We start from the raw sequence: 25,542 nt of genomic DNA, 5'->3' as shown, positions 1-25,542 counted from the left end.
ACAAATCTATGCAAAGCCCCAGTGGCCTCTTTCCCAATGTACCATAATTCCTTTGCACTGAACTGTACGTTCATTTGATCACTAAGTAAACTCTGATTCTACTGTGCTGGAACAGCCAGGGCCTCTTTCTGCCACTTTTCAAATGTTATGAAATCAATAATAAGCCATGTTCATTTTTGCAAAACATTTTTTTCTTTACATGGCTGATTTAGGGGCAAAGTAATCCTTATGTTTCTAAGTCATTGACATTTAAATTAATTCACTGAATTTTGGGTTGGTTTTTTTTTTCAAGGAATCTTTTTAAAGCGCTTAAAAATTTTTTTTTTGCCTCATTCATGTTTGGTTAAATATATAAAATGCCTTCAGAGTCCGATAAAACCTCCTCCCCCCCGAACCACATCACACACACAGTGGTCAGAGATGACTTTATAGTTTGAAAGGTAAAGGGGAAGACGTGATCCTAAGCTTTCAAGCAGCATGAATGTGGTAAAATGACAATGTCGCTGACAAAAATAGGAAAGATTTAGACAGAGCCAGCAGAGAAGGTTGAAAATTTATGATCACAATTTACATGTACAGAAGTTTCATTTTCTCTATTTCTCTATAGCTGAACACTTGTTCATAAGCAACCACCATTGCTGCTGAGGGCAGAAAACATTTCATCTTTCCACTCATGTGTTTAAATTTAGTCTCCTCTGGATAATTCAGGGCTCTCTTCTTTTTCCCCTGTCTGAGGGTTGCTCTCAGTCCTTGCGGAGGGCTTGTGTATCACCCTGACACGGTTCTCGGCCCTCAGAACTCCCACAGTGAAGTGTCATGGCTGGTGCAGCTCATGGGCTGTTCTCAACAGAATCCACGGTCACTCCCTGCTGACAAGCTGCTCACTTCCACCCTCGCGGGCCCTGCCGACCCTTCAGGTGTAGCCAGATGCCCTCTGGTTCCCAGCTGCAGCTGCAGCCCTCTGCACTTTGTCCCCCACTCTTCACACTTGCCCTCTCCTTAATCCCCTACTTTTATTTTTAGATTATCACAGAATTTAATCCCAACCTTGGCACAGATGGTAGGTTTCTGATCATCTCAATTTTCACTAAACTCACCTTTGCCTTTTTTTCTTTTTTTCCTGGATTGTTCTGGGGCATAACCTTGAAGAGAAGGACCACAAAGGCACTCTAGAGAGAGGTCCACAACTCTGTGAAAGGTCCCAAAGTGAGCAAAACCAGAAGAATCCAAGTGGGCAGTATGCTTTTCCTTAAGGAGAAAGTGAAAAATTTCCTTTTTGGAGGGAAGGGGTGGGCAGTAAACTAGATCATAGTTTAAATGTACTATGAGAAAGAGGGGAAAAAAAGAATGTTGCAAAGCATTAAGCAGAGTAAAATCCCCATAAAATTATGTATAATATGCCTATCTCTCTATTTATATAGCTGTCTCCCCAGATAGGATGAACAGCAAAATGCCAATAGTTGTTGTATGGCTATCTATGAGTGATGAGGTTACAAATGATTTGTAATCTCTTTTCAGTGCATTTCTGAATTTTCCACACTTTCTAGATGAGCTTGCAAAAACAATAGTAAGACATGGTGGTTAAGAGCAAAAGAGCTTAAGCTCTGGGGTCAGACTGCCTGGATTGGAATCCTGGCTCTGCCACTCTGTACATATGTGACATTAAGGGCACAGTTTCACCCTCTGTACCTTGTGTCCCCTATCTGTAAGATGAGATTACATGGGACCTGCAACCTTGGGTGGTGTGGAGGGCTAATGAGTAAATACACGTGAAGGACTTAGAACTGTGCTTGGTACATACTAAGTACCCAGAGGGGTTGTGATTATGTATTCTTTTGGAAATCAGGAAAAAAAATCTTGAAAATAAGCTATGGAAGTCCTGCATTTAAATCTATCATAAGGCAAAGAGGCCTGAGTAAACTGAATAATTACATGTGAATCTACATCTTATGCAAATACAAATTCTCAAATCTTGGATATCTTAAGGGAAGACTCACTTATGAAAAAAGATTTCATAGTGTATTAGCTTTCTATTGCTGTGTAATAACTTGCCACACATTCATCAGTTTAAAACAACATAAATTTATTATCTCACGGTGTCTGCACATGAGAAGTCTGGACATAATATAACCCGGTTCTCTGCTCAGAGTTTTACAAGGCTGTAATCGAGATGTCACATGGGGCTGCATGTGATGTGAGACTCAGGTTCTCTCGCAAGTTCACTAGTGGTTGGCAGAATTCAGGTTCTTGGATTCGCAGGGCTGAGGTCCCATGTGCTTGCGAGCTGTCAGCCAGGATCACTCTCAGCTCTGAGAGGCTGCCCCTTTGCAAAGGAAGTTAATAACGTAGCTATTTCTTTCTTAAGAACTGCTGGAGCAAGCTCTCTACATTTAAAGGGCTCACCTGATTATGTTGGGTCCACCCAGGATAACCTTGAGTAACTCAAAGTAAACTAACTAGAGTCCTTAATTACATATGCAAAATCTCTCTTATCATAGAATGTAACACAATCATAGAAGTGGTATCCAATCACATTCACAGGTTCTGCCCTCACTCAGGGGACAGGATTAAGTAAGGCCTCTACATCAGGAGACAGTAATCTTATCATTCTGCCTACCACTCATAGAAATGCTTAAAAAAGAAAAAGTCTTCAAACTAAACACCAGATAGTATTGCAAAAGAGAATTGATGTGACTTGGTCCCAAAGTGATTCACCAAATAGGCACGACTATATAGTAGAAGTTCATAGATGAAGAGTAAGCTGTGGGTTGAAGCATTTTTTGTTTTGTTTTGTTTTTGAGGGAGAGGGGCTTGATATTCAACATTTTTCTCCTGGCCTTCACACTCAGAATTTGGAAAGGAAAACAAATTACTCCACTACCATACCCCTTCTCTCATATAGTAGTTGTTTTTCAATGTTAGTGTAGAGGACAAAGTCCCCACCTGAATCTTTCCCTGGACAAAGTCCATCTAAGACCAAGCATAAAACTGGAAAGACCGTCACAAGCAACCATTTCAGGACACTAAAAATCAACCAATGGCACACAATGAATTGAGGAATGTTTATTCTTGAAAAACTGCTTGAACTTCAGGAAGAACAGTCAGACTCTGACCTTTTTGCCTGAGGCTGCTCCGTCTCCACTTGCCCTCAGCTTAGTGAGAAGGTCTAAAAGGGCAAAAGGGAAGATGCAAGGCCCCTTGAGGTCTAGGTTTGGATCTGACATGCTCTCACTTCTATATTCTACTGATCAAAGCAAGGTCACAAGGCCAGATTCAAAGCCTGGAAAATAGATATCACCTCTTCATGGGAGGAAGTATAAAAAGTCTGTGACCATTTTTAATGTACCACACAAGAGGGCTTTATTTTTCTATTCTGTGGGTACCAAAATCTGGGTTCAGAGAGTTTAACCATCCTGCCAAATACAACAGCTCATAAGTAATAGAAGCAAGATTTGAATCCAGGTCTGTCTGAACCACAAATTCTTCAGTCTCTGCTGTACCATAACTTCTCCCTTCTCTTTCCTCCCTTCCACTCTCTTTTCTTCTCCTACCCACTCTCCCTATCCATGTCCAGACTGAGAGTAGGATGCAGAAGAAAAAGTGAAGTTTCAGTGTTCATACCTGGGCTGTGTGCTGCCATCTCTGGCTTGATAACTAATACCTTAGGGAAACAAAGCTGGCTGTAGGATCATTTTGGGTGATTGTTTTCCTACCTTTCTTTCTTATTTCCTTTTCTCTTCACCAACATGAGAAAGATCTGGGATAAAAGTTGTTGATTAGAATTACAACATATAAAACTATATCCTCTGCTCCCACCCGATGAACGAAATCTGAGGACAGAATTTAGGTGTTTGTGGAGGGGCATTGGGTGGGGAGAGAGGGATCAGGTGAGGAATGCACTTGATAATGTCATGCTGGTCCAACAGGGGTGCAGGGGCCCGAATCCAGGTGTGGTGTGACTCTAAAACCTGTGCTCTACGCTTCTCCAGGGCCCAAACCAGAAACAAGAGTCATCCTTGATTCTCACATTTCTCCTCAATTTATTAATAAATCCAATCGGGTCAGCCTCCATAACAGATTCCAGATTTGCCCATTTTCCTCCATCCCCACTGCCACTCTTTACTCTATCCAATCAGCGGTCACCTCTCTCCAGGACCAAAATAGCCTCCTTCTTCATCTCTCCGACCCCAAGATCCTTCCTCCTCATGACAGCCAGCATGATATTTTAAAGACACACATCAAATAGCAGCAGCCCTCTCCACAAAGCCCATTCACAGTTTCCCATTCCTCTCAGGTTGAATCCCTACCTCTTTCGCCATCTACAAAACCCACAGACCTGACCTCCACCTATGCCTGCATCGCATCTCCTAATGTCAGGTTTTCCCAGTCTCATTGCCGTAAGGTAGGCACCAGTTCCTCCTACCTACAAAGCCTGCCTGGTTGCTCACCCTGCTTGCTCCTTTCTATTATATGAGCCATTTTTGTGTGTGTTCTTCAGAGAAGCCTTCTCTCTCTATCAGCTCTAGTTAATGTTCATACCACCTCGTCCTTGTTGCCCTCTGTTACTTCACCTTGTTCCTTTCTTCATAGCACCTAAAATTATTTATAATTGCATGCGTGCTTACATGTTTACAATCACTTTTCCCTAATAGAGTATGATCTCTGAGAGGGCAGGAATCATATCTGTTTGTTCTCGGCGTGTACTCATAGCTCAGCATGGTGCCTGGACTCAATACATACTGTGTTCCAGTCCCAGCTCCCCTGCTCACTAGCTACATAATTGGCAAGGCATCTAAGCTCTCTGAGCCTCCGATTGCTGGTCTATACAATAATAAGAACAGTAATTCCTACATCTATGAGTTGTTCAGAAGTTTGAATGAGATGATAATGTATGCAAATTCTTTGAAATCTGCAGAGAACATTCTAGCCATGTGATGAATTATTTATGCCCTGACTCAGGGTCAAAAATGGAGTGTAGTCACGCCGACCCTGGTTCTGACAACTGCCAGGTGCTTTCAAGGCTTCTCAATGAAGTGTAGGCTTCAGACAAATGAGAAATCTACTAGACTGCTCTCTGCAGTTGGCTGAATTTCCAGCCAGCACAGATATGATTATAATTAGAGTTTCAAGAGTTCTGTTTCATTTCAAAAGGATTCCGTGGTACAGTCTGCAGTCTACCTGAGATGTGTGTCTAGAAGCTGATTGCTATGGCAGGTGTTTTTATTCTGGCCTATTTGCTTCTTTTCCTACAATATCAGGGGTGTCTGTTTCTATTATACTCATTATTTTCAGTTGCCAGGTGAGAAGAGATTTTCCATATGGGAGATTTTAGATAGTGACCACTGAGCAAAATACGTAGTTCTCACCCACTCTCATCACTTCCTAAGTGAACAGTTGCTTGGACAAACTTGCTTTAGCAGACCCAGGCCTTTTATTAGCAGCCAGAGAATAGTCTATAAGGGGAGGAATTACTCTGCACATGCATTTCTCCAAGGAAAAACATTTTTTTAGCCTGTCAAAACAGTAAAAGCTCTTATTAGAAACTATAGCAAAGTCAATTTCTCCATTCTTGCTGCTAAAGGATTCAGGACGCACCTCATTGCAGACCCTAAATTAACAATCCAATGGGAGTTGAGCTCGCTGGAAATGGGCAGGGATGTCCAAGTGAGCAGGACTCAAATCAAAGCTGAGCCCAACATGGGCGTTTACATATTTCAAGCCCCATTACCCGCTTTTCTGCAGGGTCCTTTTGATCATAATAACTCTTCACTAGGCAGAGTGGCATTCGTGGAAAGATCCACCCAATCTTCAGAGACAGCTGACTTTTTCTTGGTCCCTTTTTATTTATCTAATGATTTCCAATTTTAGCCAGCAGTGCTAAGGAGCCACAAAAGTCATGAGTCCTTGTTGGGATTGCTCTGAGTGAAAGAAAAGCCCACATCTGTAAGTACAAAGGAGCAGGTTGGTCTCAAGCAGCGCAATTCTCTTTGCATTCATCCTTCCACTCCAGGGATGAAAATAAATACATGCCTGTGTTTCAAGTCCATTCTGGGTGCCAGATGATGCAGCTCATTGACAAGACGCCGTAGGAAGTGATTGCTATTCAAGGTCTCGACCCAATCTCCACCGCGTTCTTCGTTGATCCTGAGCTGCACATCGTGACCATTTGCTAGAGAATCTGCTGGTTGACTTAAGAGAGGGCGCTGGTTGTTTCACACCAGGATGAAAAGTGGAGCCTTTTCCTGTAATGAGATGGAACAAACAGTAAGCAATGTCGTCAGTGGGATGACTGAGCCAGAACACAAATTCAGTTGCATCCATTAACCGTTTCCTATGGAGGTCCCCAGCAAGTGACAACTGAAGTGTCCCTCGGTTGGTTCTCCAGTCAGTTGGCTTCAAGTCAGCCAACATCTCTTATCTCCTTCCTCCAAACCAGGCTCTTATGTCAGGCACTCAAAGTTAGAGATACTAAGACCCCATTCCTGCCCTAACTCTAAAATTCTTAAAAAGAGGCTCCAGAAGAGTAGGTAACTTGTTCAGAGTTACACCATTTTAAGTGACTGATCCAGTATTTGAACCTTGTTTAAAAAAAAAGTTTATTTTTTATTCCAAAGCTTCTCCCTTTTCAACTATACCACATTGCATCCTCTTGTCACATTGCAGTATAATTACTTATAATTATTTTCAATTGCAGTTATTAAAATGTATTTCGCTCCACCTAACTTAGCAGGTGATTAGCAGGGACATAAATCAAGGTGTAATAGTGCATTATAAATGTTGAAAATATTCCCATATATTAAACATATTTTATATATTTAAAACAAAAGTGAAATTGGTTTATCTCTGGGTGATTTAAGTGGTGTTTATCTTTTTTACATTGTTGTGTATCTTAAAATTTTTCTGAAATGAGATTGCATTGCATCTATCTTTTTTGAAAAGTTATTTTTAAAATAAAACAAAATATATATGAAAATGCTTTTTAGGCTGTAAAGTGCTAATAAGTATCAGCTACTGAATTCATTGCAATGTAATAAAACCCTCAATGCATGGATTAGGCTAAAAGCACATCCAATCAACCTTGGTAACTGATGTTGATAAATGTCCCAGAAGTAGGTGCTCCCAGAGCAGTAAGACTATGGTTATCAAGATCAAACTGTCTCAGATTTGGTGAGCCCAGCTTTGCCCAGCCTTCCCAGAGGGTACAGAACAAACGAGGCCAGAGCCTGCTCAAATGTTGCAGTGTCTAGAAAGGTGGAAATCTCTCCCTCTTTGTTGGCAATCTCTCATTTTATGGGAGGTTTAAAGAAATGCCCAATTGTACTATTCACATCTGTTATCAGCCACTTTCCCTCAAGGATTCCTAGTGGGAATTTGGTTTTAATGACACTGCATGTGAACTTGGGTCCCCAGCTCCTTGAGCAGGTGGATAGCAGTGAGCTTACTTCTGGGCCAGGCACCCTGGAACTTCTTTACTTTGGATGTAATCCTTCTTTTGCCTCCTTGGAAACCAACCTCTGCCAATAAGTGCTACTCCTCCTATCCAAATGAAGCCTAACAATTTCTTCTCAGACTTACTTATCTTTGACCAACCAACCTCTTGCGTATAGAAGAGTCCCCTCCCTTTGGACAAAGGAGGTTTGGGCTTCCCTAGCAGTTTAGGAGATGAAGGCTGGTGATAGAAACTTCTAGGGGTATTAGCCTAGCAGTTCTGAGCCTTCACACTTATCATACATCAAGGTAGCTTAAGGAATATATTCCTAATTTAATCCAAGGTTCCTTCTAGACACTTATCATATTGGTACATGCTTTCAAGCAGAGTGCTTTATAGCTGGGAGGTAAAATAATATTTTACAATAGTGTATGATTTCAAAGGCACCTTCACTTGCACTTTTATTTCATTTAATCATCACAGCAGCCCTTTGGGAAACTTATTTACTTTGCAGTGAGGAAAACAAGGCTTAGAAAGGATGGGTGGTAAGTCCAGGATTCAAGGGCAAGACTCAATCCCAGGTCTTCTGACTCCAAATGTTGGGCAATTTCCGCTGCTTTTCTACAATTAAAAATCTGACCCTAGGTCACGGGCTGAGAATGTGTAGGGTGAGAATGATCTTACTCACAGTGAAGCTGTCCTGCAGAAGGGAAGGAGAGGGGACAGGAAAGGAGCCACTGTCCACTGAGCTCCTCCTCAGTGGTGGCTGTCTTCCATGCACCATCTCCTGTAAATGTCTTCCATGCACTATCTCCCCATTTACAGGAGATAGTGATCAAAAAGAAATGGAAATAAAGCAAGATTCAATTACTTCCCCGAAGTCACATAGCTTACAAGTGACAAAGGTAAGCTGATAACCAGTCTTTCTGACCCCCAAATACACAATCTTCTTACCACACTTCATATTTCACTACGACTCAGTGCATTTACATGCATGGTTGATTATAAAAAGCATGGCAAAGACAAGTTCTCTGTTTTAGAAAGGTTTGTGTTTTTAAGGACACACATATATCCCCTTTCTTTCCCCCAGCCCTCCAGCACAGCTTTCCATGTGACGTGGCTGATTTCTGCTCCCTTGCAGGGTGTGTGCTGGTGGTGTCTGTGATTGAACAGCTTGCTCAAGTTCACAACTCAACGGTCCAGACCTCAATGGAGAGACTGTGCAGCTACTTGCCTGGTAAATACAGAAAGGCTCACTTGGCTGTGGGTCTGCGTTTTTTTTTCATTCATGAGCCATCACGAGTGAGTTTATACCCTACATGTGCTCACAGAGGAGAATCTGATTGTGTTATTTCTGTGAGTTGATATTCTCATGGATCTCATAGAAATTAAAAGGAAGACACAAAAAAATACTCGAGGCATTTTTTTCCCCCTGACATTCATTTTCTCTCATGGCAGAATGAGATTGTTGTGGACATTTAGGGAATAAAATGTAGAATGGCCGATTGTTGTTTTATGTGTCACATTTATAATGATTTGCCCACCTGGTGACCATGGCCTTAAGTACCGAGAAGGTCAAAATTATGAATAATGAATAATTTTCAATGATTTATGTTAATTTAACCACATACACATTCTCAGATGCAAGCACCTCCTTTCTAACACAGAGCTTTATTTAGGCTGAGGAGACAATGGATCTTAAAACTCCAAATGGGAAAATAATCTGGGGACATTCCATTGATTTGAACTGGATTTCTATAAAATCCTTTACACATCCTGCAAAAGGAGGAAATGATTGGTGGTTTAAACAAATTGTATAGTTTTTTACACTCTCAGCAGAAAAAAAATACTGACGCTATTTCTCTTATAGAATACTGTTAGGTGTACAATCACAATGAGTAAACTTCGAGAGTCAAATTTTCATTCACTTAATGTTAAGGAACAAATTCTTCAAAGATGCCTACATTATTATTTTTAAGTAAGGTAGTTGGACTCATGACAATTTTATATTTGATTTAACAGACATTGTGTCAATGGCATAAAAACATTTTCAGAAAATTTATTGCATGCAGTCTCAATGTATGCTCATAAGCTCATTTTTTTAGAATTCAAAAATAAAGACTGGGAGAGGATAATACACAAATACATGTGTTTGCAATGCCCCAGTTTGACCATTGCTAAGATTTTGACATATTTCCACAGAATTAGAAGGTAACAAATAAACTTGAAACGCCCTTTGGCCTCCCCCACTCCCAGTTACATTTTCCTACCACCTCCCTAGATGGAACCACTCATAGGAACTTGATGGGCATTGGGTTTGGCGAATTTTATACTTTTACATTCACTTGTATGAATCCATAGACTATGTGTAGTATTGTCTGTGGATAATTTTTTAACCTTTTCTTGATAAAAGGAAACAAATAAAAAAAAAACAAAATAAATGTAGAGCTTTATCAGTTATTGAAAGGTGAACACCCTTGTAAACATAGCACAGGTCAGGAAAGAACAGATAGGTAGCTGCTCCAAAAGTCCCATCCACATGCCCCAACCCATCATAAATTCCTCCTCCCCCCTAAAAAAACAACATCCTGAAGATTACTATAATCATTTCCTTGTATTGCTTTATAGCTCTATCACCCAACTGCGTATCTCCAGACACCATAGTCTTGCCCAGTTTTTAAATTTTTGATGTGTCTTTTAAGTCGATTTTAATCTACCAGTTTCCTTTCCATCCCTTCCTTTTCCTTGTAATTTAGCTGTGGAATCTGTCGTGTAGAGTTTCTGCATTTTGCTGATGGCATCCCTGTGGTATGATTGAATATGTTTCTCTGTGCTCTGTATTTCCTGAAAATTGGCAGCTAGATCCAGAGGCTTGATGAGACTCCAGTTTGATTTCTTTGGCAAGGCTGTAAGTGATGGTGTTGTCTTTCAACAGGAGGCCATCATAAGTGGTTTTCTCTTTTTTATTTTTGTGATATTAGCAGCTGTTGATGCTCTATGACTAGGTCTATCAGTTCATTGGAGGTTGCAAAATGGTGCTATTCTAATCTATCAATTATATTTCCTTTAGTAGTTGAAATATATTAGAGACAGTTTCCCTCATCATCATCATAGCTTAGGGATGTTTTTCCCCACAGTTCCTAATGGTACTATTATTCATTCTAAGAAAGGCAGGATAAATGCTTGATTCTTTTGTTTTACTTGCCAGTTTTCAGATAACTCATTGCCTTTACAGTATCATCCCAAAGTAGTCACTTGGTTTTCTTTAAAGTATCATTATGAACTCATGAATTTATACACATTTGATGAGTTTCAGACTACTTCATTTATTATCCCTTTAAAGCTCAAATTCTCTCATCTTTGACCAGTAGGAACTTCAAGTTGGCTCCTGGGTCCTTTCCACATAAGTCTAAGTAGTCTTTGTAGCTTCCTCACTAACTAGTGTGACAAGTTGTTCCAGCCTGTCTTGTACATTTCCAACCCCAGGCTTGAAATCAGTCATTTCTTAGAAGCTCTGGTTTCTTTTAGTGGGAAATAGTATTAAGACCATGATCTGGGTGCATAGGAATGTCATTGCTACTCAGTTGGTCATTCTTTCTAGACTTCTTCTGTTGACAATGATAGAAAATATATATATATACATTTACATATATTATTTTAATATAAAATATATGAGTTCATTCTGACACTTCAAATTCAAATTCAGGACTGCAGGATTTTTTTTTCTTAGCTTCTTCTGTATCATATCTGTATCTTCTTCTTTCCACACCCAAAGTCCTAACTCTCAAGGACAGGGGGATTGATAGAATTAAAATATCTCATAATTACTCATTTACCTATCCTTCTTTACACACATGATAGCCTCATTTCTCCATTATTTGAGTATATGGCCATTATGTACAATATATACATTCCTTTTCATCTTCATTTAGTTTTAGTTCCATCAGCAACTGTAAGATTGATGTTCACCACCAGCCCTTATGCAGATGTCTCTCTAGTCGAGGTGCTGTCTAAAGTTCATTCCTCGGGAAGGACTCATGGGAACAATATTCCCTGAATTCTTGCACATTCATAACAAGCTGGCTTGTCCTTTATATTAGAAAGTCAGTGTTTTTCCGGATATAAAACTCCTTGGCAGGGACTTCCCTGGCAGTCCAGTGGTTAAGGCTCAGCACTTCCACTGCAGGAGGTTCGGGCTCAATCCCTGGTCGGGGAACTAGGATCCCACATGTCACAGAGTGTGGCCAAAAAAAAAACCCAAAGAAACCTTGGCACAGTTTCTTTCCCTAAGTGTCTTAAATATGTTATTTAAAAGCCTAATGATAATCTAATTTTCTTTTTCTTATAAGTCACTTGCTGTTTTTACATAGTTCAAAGGATTTTTTTTTCCTTCTATAAAATTTAGTCATCTAACTAGACTATGTCTTGGTGTTGGCTGTTGTATATTGACATTCTCAGGCATGCAGTGTGCTCTTATTCTCTCATTTTGAAACTAATATGTGGTTTCAAATACATTTTTTATAATTTCAGGAAAGTTTTTAGTATTTGGTCAGTTTCCTTGATTTGGTTTTCTTTGTCAGGGATTTCTAATAACCATATTTTAAACCTTCTTTGCCTGTATTCACGATTTTGCCTATCTCTTGAATGAATACTTTTTATCACTTCATTTATTTTCTATCTTGAAAGTTTTCCTCTTTTTCATATTCTATTTCTCTTAAAACGACAGCTATTGTATTCCCTTCCTCTTGTGTTCATTCTAATTTAGATTTCATTACTTTTATAATCTTGTTTTCTTCCCTGAGTTCTTTTATTTCCATACCTGAGTTTTTCCAATTCTGATTTCCGTTGTTCTTTCATGTCTTATACCATTTTATTAATGCTTCTCACTCATTTTAAAATACTGTTATGTTTTAATCCTTTTTTTGGCATGATTTTCTGGCATGCTTTTGCTATCTGTAAGGATGTGATTCTGTTCCTTATTCTTTTTTTTTTTTCTTATAATAACTTTGTATGGGAGTTGACCTAGATACATATCTGTTGCTCATTTTTATGTGAAATTAGTTTTCAAAAACTCTTAGAAAGAGAAGTGGCTCAGGGTAGCTTCTCCAAATGCACAGAACTCCTTCTTCCATTGTTTTTGTGTAGCGTTAAAAAGTAAGTAAATAAACACATGGCTGCTTGCATTTTGAAATTTTCTGGTTCTGTCCCTCTGCACACTTTTACCTGGATTTTCTCTTTACTTTGCTTCTATCCAACTCAGTTTTGATTCCAAACCCACTAGTTTCCCCTCAGTGTGGACCCTGTCCTGGAAGGGAGGTCTGGTAGATCAATTTCTAGAATTTGTAAATGCCTGACCACTCAAACCCCTTAGTCCTTATGACCTTGAGTCCTTTGCACTCATCTGCTACTGCAGTGAGAAAAACCCTCCCAGTTTCAGCTGATTTTAATATAAATCTGGGGATGTTCTTCATTGGCCCACCATACTTTGTCGTCAATACCTGTGGGCTATTTTGGAGATTCTGCTATTCATCCCTTTGCTTCCCTTTACTTTCTCCCACACTGATGTTGATAACCCTTAAGTCTCATGATTGTGAGTGTTTTATCTTTGCCTTAATTGTATTCTGGGGTTCGTGGAGATATCTAGTTTTGTTGTAAGTATCGTCCATGGGGTTTTGGTTTTCCTATCTAGAAGCTCTATTTTTTTTTTTGTAGAGATTCAGTGAAATTCCCAAACTCTGCTGCCTCCACCATCATCTTTCCAGAATCCTCCCTTGTGGGGACTGTAGTTTTACATCAATGTTTCCTGTATATACGACTCTGCAACTTCTGCTTTTCACTCACCATTATGTTTTTGAGATCTATATGTGTCAAGACATATATAGACTTAGGTCAAGCCTCTTAATTACTCTATAGTCCTTCACCATATAAACGTCCCATATTTTATTTATCCATCCCCATTTTTATTGGACATTCAAAATCTATTATAAACCTTGCTTTATATTTTCACATCTCTGAATTAGAGAAAGAAGAATGTTATTACCATTTTACAAAAAGGAAGAAAAATTAAAAAGTCATAATCGTTATTAAGACTTGTTTTGATTGTTGTCATTTCTGTGTAATAGACCACACTGACAGATATCACCATTTTTACCTTGAGTTTGATTTTCTCTTTTTAAGCAAAGTTGTGTTGTTCAAAGATGAAAGGCTGAGTAAAAAACTTATTTCTCAGATGATCCTGTCCCAATGTACCAGCAAAATACAAAACAACATGAACCAAGATTGCTGGTGTTCAAGGTTCCACCTTGGCTCCTTTTGACTCATAACAGAAAATTTTAGTCTGCTGAGGTAAAATGAGAGGTTGAAAAGTCAGATGCTGGCAAAATAGAGGCTAGCACTTTGCCAAGGGAAGGAAAGTCGGTATTTCAGTGGAGAGTTACCTTTTAATTGGAGGTATTTCAAAGGATTAATAAGGCTATTTGGAGTTATTTTCATTTTATTAATTAATATTCACCTCTAGATAGAAATAAAGTACTCAGTTCGGATTAAAGTCTCTTTCACCTGACAGACATAAGGGCAGGGTTGGCGTTACTGTTTCCATTTTGTGGATAGGAAAGAGTGCACAGAATGGTCACGTGAATTGTATAAGGTGACAAAGATAGTCTGACCCTTAGCTAAAGATTTCTCCTTCTAGAAAACATAATAGGCCTGGTCCACAGTGACTGCCTGCACCCAGTATTGCCTTCTGTCTGGTGAGAATGGGAGAGAGAGGAAGTCAAAATGTGCACAGCAACAGTTATTATTTAAAAAATTATTTTTAAGTAGTACTGCTTTTATCTCCAAAGCTAAACAAGTATATAAAACGTAACCTTAGCAGAGAAACCATGCAAGCAACATTCTTGAGAATAATCACTCAGTAAATCATGTGGGCCTTTCTGATGCCTGGGAAGACAATTTTTTCGAATTGTGCAAAGTATTTCTGACCTTCAGTTTCACCGACTGCATTTGCCTCTGGCTCTCACTAGTAAACACCTTGGAAGAATCTCAGAATTGTTAATGGAAAAATGATTAATGGAATCATTCTCACCAGGGGTCAGTAGACTCATATGCCCTCAGATTCTTGCTAGTATTTCAGTTTACTGGGTCACCTGTGCAGAAATCTTACCTCCATGGAGTATGATAGCTAAAAACTCATGTCGTCTTAAAATGAGGAAGGCAGCTCTCCTCACATTCTGTAGGTTCTGAAAATCTACATGCAGCCAGAACACATAGCTACAAAACTATCTCAGTGGTCAGTTCACCTCACCGTGCTGCAAACTTCTAATGAGTAGTTAGTGTATACCTGCCATACCTGAGGTAGATGAGGCATCAAATAAAATGTCCTAAGTACGTTGAAATGCATACTACAAATAGTTTGGGCTTTTGGGGTAGAAGACTTTAATCTCTTACTGAACCACTGTGCTCTTGGGCAGCCTTACCTTACCTCTCTAAACCTCAAAGTTCCTTCCCATAGAATGAGGGTAAAAATAAGCACCCCCTCAAAAGTTTCTTATGAGAAACGAAGTGATGATAAACATAAAAGTGACTTACAACTTGGGATGTTCTCGATTTTATTTACACCCACATATGTGGATACACCTATTGCTCCTTTTTTAACCTTCCTTTGCCCTTGGGAATGGCCATACTTTTTTTTTTCCCTATGCTGTTCCAAGTCCTTTTGATTCTGTAGAAATTAAATGCTCTTGTACCTTCCTGGTCACGGGCAAGGTTTAACTGTATACATTTTATATGAGATAGGTTACTAGCACTATGTTAGTGCCAGTCTTTTCTTCAGTTGTAGCGGTAACAGGTTACCATCTGATCATGGCTGACTGGGCCCTGTCTGGCTTTTTCTAGAGACTTTGCCTCTTTCTGCTCTGCACCCTTCTGTGTTGATCTAAAGTTTAGCTCTCAGAGGCCCATCTCTTGTCCCACATTAGCCATCTCTGCAGGAGCCTCTCATTCTTAACCATCACAGAATCTGTTTGAGAAAACTGATTGCTCAGATGGCCCTGCACAGAGGGTGAGGAGAACATTGCTGCCACTCACTTCAACTTGAGCAAAATAACGTTCTATAAAAAATACACACACACACATGCAAATACCTCTTATTTTACCAGAAAAAAGAAAAATGTTCTCTGCCTTTCAGGCAGCACTGCAAGTATATCAAAGAACACCCTGGTGTCGATTTTTAAATTGCTCTGCTCTCGGCTAAACTAGTTTTACATTAACGATACTGGAAACTCATTTCCAAAGTGCTTTGCAAGTTCACGTAATTTTGAATGTCAGTTACATAATCCTCCAAGCTTCCAAGACAGTGAAGGGAACTGAACTGAATCCTACTCCTACATTTTTCAGATGAGGAAACTGAAACCCAGAAGGGGAAGCAGCCTGACCAAGGTCAGACGCCAATTAGCTGGTGCTGAAACCCTGGTGTCTGAGACTTGGGACATCAGAGCTTTTTTGACACCCCTAAAGAGGAACACCCAAGGGGTGCTGTTTTTATTTTATAACAGTTGCATTGATATTTAATCCACATGCCATACAATTCACTCATTTGAAGTGTATGATTCAGTGGTTTTGAGTGTATTCACAGAGCTGTGCATCCACCGACACCATTAATTTTAGAACATTTTCATTATACCAAAAAGGACCTCCATGCCCCTTAGCCGTCACCTCCCAAACATCCATTCTCCCCAGCACTAAGCAACCACTAATCGACTTTATGCCTCTGTGAATTTGCCTATTCTAGGCATTTCATGTAAATGGAATCGTAGAAATACGTTTCTTTCACTTAGCATAATGGATGTAAGTTCATCCATGTTGTAGCATGTATCAGAAAGTCATTACTCTTTATAGTTGAATAATATTTTGTTGTGTGTAGATAGCCCATTCTGTTCATCCACTCAGTAGTTAGTGGCCATTTGGGTTGAGGTATTTCCACTTCTTTGCTATTTTATATAATTCCTCTATGAACATTTATGTATAAGTTTTTGTGTGGGTATATAAATATTTGAATTCTTTTGGGCCTAGGAGTCGGCTTATTGGCTCACATAGCAGCTCAATATTTAACCATTTGAGGAACTGTCAGACTGTTTACCAAAGTTGCTGTACCATTTTATACACCCACCAGCAGAATATGAGGATTCTGATTTCTCCACATCCTCAACAATACTTGTTGTTATGCTTCATTTTGTAAAAATAAAAGTAACCACCTCTTTTTTAAATATAAATTTATTTATTTTATTTATTTATTTTTGGCTGTGTTGGGTCTTCATTGCTGCACACGAGTTTTCTCTAGTTGTGGTGAGCGCGGGCTACTCTTCGTTGTTGTGCACGGGCTTCTCATTGCAGCGGCTTCTCTTGTTGCAGAGCACGGGCTCTAGGCACGCGGGCTTCAGTAGTTGTGGCTCACGGGCTTAGTTGCTCCACGGCATGTGGGATCTTCCCAGACCAGAGCTTGAACCCGTGTCCCCTGCATTGGCAGGTGGATTCTCAACACTGCGCCCCCAGGGAAACCCTTATCTGTCATTTGTATTCTCACATATCATCGTGGGTATCAAGTGGTATCTCACTGTAGTTTTTATTTACATTTCCTTTAACAGCTGATGTGTTTCATGTGCTTATTGGCTGTTTGTATAACTTCTTTGGAGAATATCTATTCAGATGATTTTTGAAAACGTTTGGTACAATTCACCAGTGAAGCTATCTGGTCCTGGGCTTTTCTTTATGGGACATTTTTGATTACTAATTTAATCTCTTGTTGTATGTCTATTAAGATTGTATATTTATTCTTGAGTCAGTTTTGGTAGTTTGCCTTTCATTTGCTGCCATGCAGATATCATAGTATTTCCTTATCATTCTTTTTATTTCTGTAAGGTCAATAGTAATGTAAGATTAGTTTTAAGTCCCTACTTCAAAAGCATAATGTGTTTGAAGTCTCATGCTTTATTGCAAAAAAAAGTCCCATGAAACTATCTATTTTAATATAAAAGTAATATTTACATTATTTACCGTTGAGTAAAATTGAAGTACCAGAGAGTTTTCCCATATTTATCCTGAATAGTGCCTATTCTCCAAGCAACTGGTAGCCCAGTTTGAGGTAAATATGACAAGAAAAATTTTTCTCAGGGAGGGTTTCCCATCTGTCCCCAGGACAGTCCGTCCGTCCTAACCATGCAAAAGCCCTCCATAGAATTACCAGGTTTCCATAGTCGGCTGACAAACTGGAGAAACAGGACCAGAGATTTAACAGGTTTCCTTGTCCAAACAGACCAATCCATAAAGCCTTCCTGTATTTTCATAACAGGGGAAGCAGGAAGGAGGTTGTCTAGGCCATGGGTTTTCATGTGTGTGTGTGTGTGTGTGTTCTCTGGTGTAGATGGCAATGCAGGGACACCTGTGACAGTTAGTATCCTTTTATGTCTGGAATACCAACAGCAACAATTAAATAGCCAAAGTAAAGTCTTTTTTCCCCAAATGAACATCAGAGGAGAATATTTTTAACAAAGCAATATTTCAGATTATTTACTTTAAAGCAAGTCCTGTTTCTGTCGTCATCAACAAATGAGATCCTTTCCAACATTCAGACATTCCCTGCTGTACAAAAGAAAATGAGACTCCAGAATTTAACTGTATTTTTATCAAAAATTAGTGATCTTTAACATCTACAGTAAACAAAGTGCCGTTTACATAAACCTGAGATGGAAATGATATTTTCATGCGTACACTAACTAACATTTCTCCCAAACCTTTACAATTAATCGCTTGAATTAATAATAAATTAAGCACTTAGCTTCAGTTCCTAGTAAAGATCATTATTAACTCGTGTGTTAAATTCATCATAATGAAAAATAATTTATTTCCCCTGATTTTTCTTAGAAAAACTGTTCTTGAAGACCACCTGCTACTTAGTGGTAGGCATATTTGGACCAGACATCATAAAACTGTGAGTATGCCAGCACATTAATCTGATTTGGTTGCTGGGACATGATGGGGGGGAAGCAGGAAAACTGGGAGGTAGCTGGCTCCATTTCCAGTTGGATGTACTTTTTGTAAAAGGGCGTAATATCTCTCCAGTTCTTGTTAATAGTGGAAAATTCAAACCTGACTCAGATCCTTTGTGATCCTAGGCAAAGGCTCCCTTTGAATTACAGTGTGGTAACCTGGCTCAGTTTCTCTCCAAGAGGATTTCAGAAGGAATTTCACCAATAATGCCAACAAGGGACAAGATCCTAGTGGCGGGACATGGGAATTTGACCCTTTCTCCCGCGCTTGCCCTACACTCCTTCCTGGGTTCTCGGGCCACGTGCTTCTCAGGTTCTTTCCTTCTCTCCTCCCACCTGCTGCTTTCCCGGCCTTCTCTCCAGCCCCACCCCTCCAGGTCCTGTATGTGCGCCATTATCATTACCTGTCTGCTTCCTTTCTTTCTTTTCTCTTTTTTGAGCTCAGAGCAGTGGATCAGATAAATCATATTCCTGTTCATGGCATTTTCTCATCAAGGATTCATACATGGCTTTCTTGTATTTCTTATTTAGTTATTTACCTAGTTACTTTGAATACTGTAATTAGCTTCCAAATTACCACCCAAGGCAAATTCTAGGTCCTTGACAATAACTTACCCTGACCACACGGTCCTTCTCTTCATTCTCAAGCTTTTCTCCACCCGAGTAATAAATCCCATGTTTATCTTTCTCTTGTTTCCTTTTTCTATAGTCTTTATATATATGTATTAATATGATAAATTATAATCATAAAAATAATATATGCTAATACAATAAATAATTATTAATATATTAATTTTATATATTCCTTTAAAGCGTATTTTAAAATTCTGGTTATTTCTTTACTTTATGAAGAGGGTATCACATTGTTCATAATCTTTGGGGACTTACCACTTAAATTTGTATGTCTAAGATTCATCCATAGATTTGTGTCACTGCTGTAGTTCATGCACTCTGACTGCACACAATATTCCATTGTGTCTCTACAAGAGTCTATTTCTTCACTCTCCCATTGACGGGTGTTTGGGTTGTTTTCTGGTTTTGCACTGTCCACGTGACACTTGTGAACAGTGCTACTGTGAACATTCTTGCATAGTTCCTATTTTATATGCCTCATATAAATATAGAGAAGCTAACCCCACAGAAGGGTAGCCTGCAGTTACAGAATTCTAAAGACAAAAGGAACTTAAAATGATACAGACCCGAGGGATGATCAGTGTTCCATCGTGCTGTGCGCCTGCCTCTATTTATATTGCCCTCCCTTTACTGTGGTCAGTGATTTTTCCTGGGCCCTGGACTGGGAGTTTTTGGAAGGCAGGGACCCCTTCTTCTTAGCTCATATCTCTATTACTGCCACTGCCTCCTAATAGGACCCCAGCCCTGCAGGATTGCCCATTGCCTTGCAAGTCCATAATCCACATCCTAGCTGGCTAGATAGCTTTTTAATGCAAAACTAATTATGGCAATCTCCAACATAAAATTTTCACACCCTTTGCAGGATTCCTTAGCCCCCTACACAAAGCTCTTTATGAACTGACCCCTGAGGACATTTTCAGACTCATCCCCGGCTGCTCCACAGCACACCATGCTCCAAACCACTTGTAATTCTCCCCACACATCAGAAGGTTTTTGCCTCAGGACCTTTGCATGAGCTGTTCACTCAGCTTGGCACATCCAAAACCTGTACCCCCAAAATATCTTACTTCTTTGAACCTCAGCTCCAGGGTCATTTCCTCTGGAAGCTTTCCTGACCCTCCCTAGGCTAAGATAGATACCCCCAACACACACACACAGACACACACACTCTTCCTGTCCTGTGCAAACCCCTAGCACTTGCGAACAGCACTTATCATGTCTGTTTGTGCTTTAAGTCTCCATTCACTTTTTTGAGTTGATAACTAGATTGAAAGACTTCTGAGAACTAAGACTACACTTATTCATCTTAAGCAAAATACTGAATATGTGGAAGGAAGGAAGGAAGGAAGGAAGGGAGGGAGGGAGGGAGGTAGGGAGGAAGGGGAAGCAGGGGGCTTTGTATCTCCAGGGCTTGGTGCAATACTTGAGCATAGAAAGCCTTTAGTAAACATTTGTTAAATTGATTAATTCTTTATAAAAATTAAAGTATCACTACAGATGAACTAAAGAAAAGAAAACAATTTAGCCTATTCAATGAATCTGTTTACACACCTAGTCTGAGCCAGGTGCTCTGGGGGAAACACCAGCTTGGCCAGAGAGGTTTTCCTGGGCCTAGATCAGGGAACCAGAGAAGTTAAGTGGAAAACAGTCACAGAAAAAATGGGTCTGGCAAGCCACTGAAAGAGGCTGAATAGGTGGTGGGGAGGGGAAGAAAGTTTTTCCTTTGAGAGTCATAAGTGACTAATGCTCCTTAGTATGGGGGAGGCCACGTTGAAGAAAGGTAGATATAATAAATGATCCCCCTTTGTGGTTCCGTCCACGGTTAGTTTTGTTTGTGCGTAATTTTCCAGGACCCATATTAGTTGTTTGCTGATAGCAATTTCTCTTCCTATGGCGGCCTCTTCTTACAGCTTATTTTAATCAATCACATGCAGTCCTGGGCTGATGTAGACCCTGAACATGACAACCTTATGATTTAGTTTTACCTGAATTTCAGGCTTCCAATACTAAGTGTTTCCTAACCCAGAGGGCATCCCTCCTCATTATTTCATAGGTCCATTCTCAATGATTCATGGACTAATTATTCAGCAGTTACATTTCCTACCCACAGGCGAACCACAGGATGTCGATAGGAAGTGTGGGACACCTGAGTACTTGGGCATTCATCAGCCCAAGAACCTGGGTCAGGCAGGGCGGGGCTACTTCCGGGAGCAACCAAGCCTAGCCAGTGACCACGTGCTCGGTCTTCCTTGTCTTGACTTCTGTTGTGCCAGAGGTTGCCATAGCAAAGCTGATGCTGGTCTTCTGTTCATCTCACCTTGCTTCATGGTATCTATTTATGCTCTCAATCATAAAATCTTATATTCCAAACTTAGGGAATATAAGATTTCAGAAATCAGGAGAGGCCTAAACTACTAACATGTTTAGAAGAAAAATGCAAAACAGGGTTTAAAACAATTTTGGTACAACTTAAAGGTAACTAACGTATATTTAAATAGCAAAAATATGAAGTACAATACTACAACTGAGCCATTGACAAGGTAATGACAAGATTTATAGAAATGATTAAATTCCTAGTACACTCCAAAGTGTGTGGTCCAGAAGTGAGATAAAAGTGTTAAGTCGTATGAGGAAGATCTTCTTTCAATGTTGTGAGTGTATCTCTGTGGTTATATATTAATGTATAAATTTTCCTTTGAAAGTGATGTCAAAGGTCTAAATCTGAGAGCTTCCTTGTGTGAAAGGCTCTGTCCTTGCTCCCTGCCATAAGCTATCACTCTACCTGTCTGTTCAAACTTAACCCTGACCGTGCTCCCTTCTTTTGATTTATGATGATGACAGTCATCAGCATTGACTTCCTTCTACCATGATCCTAATTAAACTTGTTAGTTAGCTCTGCCGAATGTGTTGAAGCTTCCTCCCCACATGACTCACTCCTGTACAACTCTGTTACCTGTAAAGGTAGTAAAGGATGTCAATTGAAATGTGACCATTTTGGTCTTATTTGCAACTCCAGGAAACAGAAGGCAATGTTGGATGGGAATAGTTATTAAGGGTTTGGAGATTTCCTGAGGATTTCACAAATTGTGTATAGCCCAAGCCTTCTGTCCCAAGGTTGGTTAAGAGCGCACATGCTACTTTGACACTTCTTTGCATCTTGCACATTTCATGGTCTTACACTTGTCTGGATGTCTGAGGCTCAGCACTTTCTATTCTTGTGCAAAGGGGTGCTTCTCAATTCCAGTCTTTTGATGATAAAGCTCTGATCTTAGAGGATTGGGGAGGGAAACCACATACCCACTTCCCCTCTTCTATTTTTCAGTTCAGAGAACACAAGTCTCACTCGCTGAATGAGGGGCCACCATCCCCACTCCCATATTCAAGTTCACTTACTTGAAATTTTGCTCTGTTTGCAGGGGAAAGAGAATAGATCTTGGACACCATATGATGAGTTAGTTCTGGTGGTTCTGAATTGCCACAGATGGGATATTGGCCTTAGGTTGAAAAATAAAAAAGATTAAGCAGAGCCCTATTTATTACCGTCCTGAGTCCACAAAATACCAGATCTCCGCAAAGACAGCAGTCATCAATTAAATAAATGAACCATTAAGTTGAGAACAGATGTGTGAAACCAGCCACCCTCTCCTGATTTACTGACCCTTGGTAGACGTTACTTTGGTAATGGACCTTGTGTGTCACAAACTGCTTGTTCCACAGCTTAGTCACCTTTACGTTACCTTCCCCTCCACCTCCTATGAAGGAACCCTGGGGCCAAGCAGATGACTCATGATGAGCTCGCTTTCCTGTCTTAACTCAGATGCCCACAAAAAGCTGAAAAGCCATCTAGCCAGTTACATTGTTAGTCTCATTCAGCTGGAATGAAATTTGAAAGCCATGATCCCAGCCTCTGTTTTCACATACTAGTGACCATCGAAATATTTTCTCTTTTTTTAATTGAAGTATAGTTGACTTACAATATTGTCTTAGTTTCAGGGGCACAGCAAAGTGATTTGGTTATATATATATTCTTTTTTATTATTTTCCATTATAGTTTATTACAAGATATTGAATATATTTCCCTATGCTACACAGTAAAACCTTGTTGTTTATCTGTTTTATATATGGTAGTGTGTATCTGTTAATCCCATATTCCTAATTTGTCCCTCCCCCTTCCCCTTTGGTAACCGTAAGTTTCTTTTCTATGTCTGTGAGTCTATTTCTGTTATGTATATAAGTCCATTTGTACTATTTTTTAGATTCCACATATAAGTGGTATCATATAACATTTGTCTTTCTGTCTCTGACTTACTTCACTTAGTATGATAATCTCTAGGTCCATCCACTTTGCAGCAAATGGCATTATTTCATTCTTTTTTATGGCATTGTTTAATTCTTTTTTATTCCGTTGTGTGTGTGTGTGTGTGTGTGTGTGTGTGTGTGTGTATACACGCACACACACATATCACATCTTCTTCATCCATTCACCTGTTGATAGACACTTAGGTTACTTCCATGTCTTGGCTATTCTAAATAGTGCTGCTATGAACATTGGAGTGCGTGTGTCTTTTCAAATTCGAGTTTTCATCTTTTCCTGATAGATGCCCAGGAATGGGATTCCTGGATCACATCAAAATATTTAAAGATCTCTGAGATGGACTCTCTTTCTCCGATAGGCTTTTCATTAATATTGGGGCAGTTCTTTCTGCAAGAAGGTTCATGATATAAATTAAGACTCAAGGCCCCTGCTTGCACTTTTTGCTTGACAGTCCAAAGTTAAGATTATTAGAGCTTTTAAAGATGTTTCAATGTTCAGCAACTATTAAAAGTGCTACTTATGCACACTAAGTGAAACCAGGATGCGTTTCTGTTTTATTTTGTTTTGTTTGCACCTTGCTTTTGTTTTACGTCTCTAAATCTCGTTTTTTATTCTGCATGTCCAGGTAGAAAACTCCCTTGGAGGAGTGGACAACCCAATGGAGGGTCGCTAGAATGGTTATTGGAGAAATAAAGCAGAAACAGGAGTGAAGCCAGGGAGCAGATCCAATGACTTACATCCAGGCCCTGGTCACAGGGCCAAGCATTGCCAGGCTCACCAGTGCTTCTCAAGGGCTGGCCCATGCGTGGGCTGTGACTGCATTCAGTCGAAAAAAACAAAAAGACAGAAACAACTTAGCTTTGCTTGTGAAGTAGAAGGAACCCCATCCTACAGACTAGCTTTCCAAATGCTCTGTCCTCGTGGCAGGAAATGACATTACAGTCCCCAGTCACTATAGCTCCTGCTATTCTTGGAACAGCCCAGAATGAAGTCAGACTTTTTAATACCAATTCCAAATTTCCCTGAGAGAGAATCTGATTGGTCCTAATCAAATTGCAGTCTAATGAGGACCAATCAACTGGCGGGAGATATGAAGTATATACACAGTTGCCAGGAACCCACCCCTACAAGTGAAGGGGGACAGTTAAGTCATCTTGTGAGTTGAGAAGAAACCCCTCAAAATAGCTTCTAGAATCTATAACTGTCCTTCCGAGATTAGTCTCTAGATATTACCAACGTATGTTTCTGGAGTCTTTGTTTTTGTTGTTTTGATTTGAGTTTGAGTCAGTAGTTTACTTGGAAAAGTTACTAAAAGTCCACACATGACTTGTTCCTTCATTTGAAGCAGCACATTATACTCATTCTTCTTGGTTTAAGAGTGTTGGGGGTGGCATGCAGAAAATGAATATGGAAGGTTTGTTTTAACCCCTTCAAACCCAGACATAAACCAAAATGTTTGAAGAGCACTATCCTTACACCATACTCAAGGGAAAAAGTCAAAGATAAATATATTTGCTTTAAAAGGAAAAGAGGTGATTTGGATTACATCTAAGAAAATAATTTTAGGTGTTTAAGGCTATATCAAAGATTTTTTGCTATAAGGCTCAGCAAACATTAAAATGTTGTTCTGGGACTTCCCTGGTGGTGCAGTGGTTGAGAGTCTGCCTGCCAATGCGGGGGACACGGGTTCGAGCCCTGGTCTGGGAGGGTCCCACATGCCTCCGGGCAACTGAGCCCGTGAGCCACAACTACTGAGCCTGAGCTCTAGAGCCCATGAGCCACAACTGCTGAGCCCATGTGCCACACCTACTGAAGCCCACGCACCTAGAGCTCGTGCTCCGCAACAAGAGAAGCCACAGCAATGAGAAGCCCACACACCACAACGAAGAGTAGCCCCCAATCGTCTCAACTAGAGAAAGCCCGCACGCAGCAACAAAGAGCCAACACAGCCAAAAATAAATTAATTAAATAAATTAATTAAAAAAAATAATGTTGTTCCCATGAAATTACACCTCTGTCCATTTTTCCTTTCTCAATTTTATTTGCGGCTTCTCCTGAAAAGCGTCACAGTGCCCGTGTGAGAGGCCGGCTCACAGCTCAGTGCTGTGAGTCGTCTCTCCCCA

At 39.9% G+C, this 25,542-nt stretch overlaps 1 protein-coding gene across 9 annotated transcripts in view; it reads left to right on the top strand.

Moving 5' to 3' along the window:
• The window catches only part of AOAH (acyloxyacyl hydrolase), a 170,977-nt gene that overhangs the window by 5,554 nt on the left and 139,881 nt on the right, over positions 1-25,542 (top strand). For 6 of the 9 annotated variants that reach the window (XM_024768886.1, XM_024768885.1, XM_024768882.1 and 3 more), the window contains exons 3-4: positions 8,571-8,666; positions 18,347-18,413. In XM_024768886.1, coding sequence (XP_024624654.1) covers positions 8,571-8,666; positions 18,347-18,413 — 163 coding nt within the window. Of the gene's footprint in view, positions 1-5,868; positions 5,944-6,010; positions 6,265-8,570; positions 8,667-18,346; positions 18,414-25,542 lie in introns of all 9 variants that reach the window. The other 3 variants (XM_024768889.1, XM_024768890.1, XM_024768888.1) reach the window with 3 other exon arrangements.

The sequence above is a fragment of the Neophocaena asiaeorientalis genome, unplaced genomic scaffold (genome assembly GCF_003031525.2).
Source record: "Neophocaena asiaeorientalis asiaeorientalis breed wild unplaced genomic scaffold, Neophocaena_asiaeorientalis_V1.1 scaffold314, whole genome shotgun sequence".
In the NCBI taxonomy this organism is placed as follows: domain Eukaryota; kingdom Metazoa; phylum Chordata; class Mammalia; order Artiodactyla; family Phocoenidae; genus Neophocaena; species Neophocaena asiaeorientalis.
This window is presented reverse-complemented; position numbering and strand designations above follow the sequence as displayed.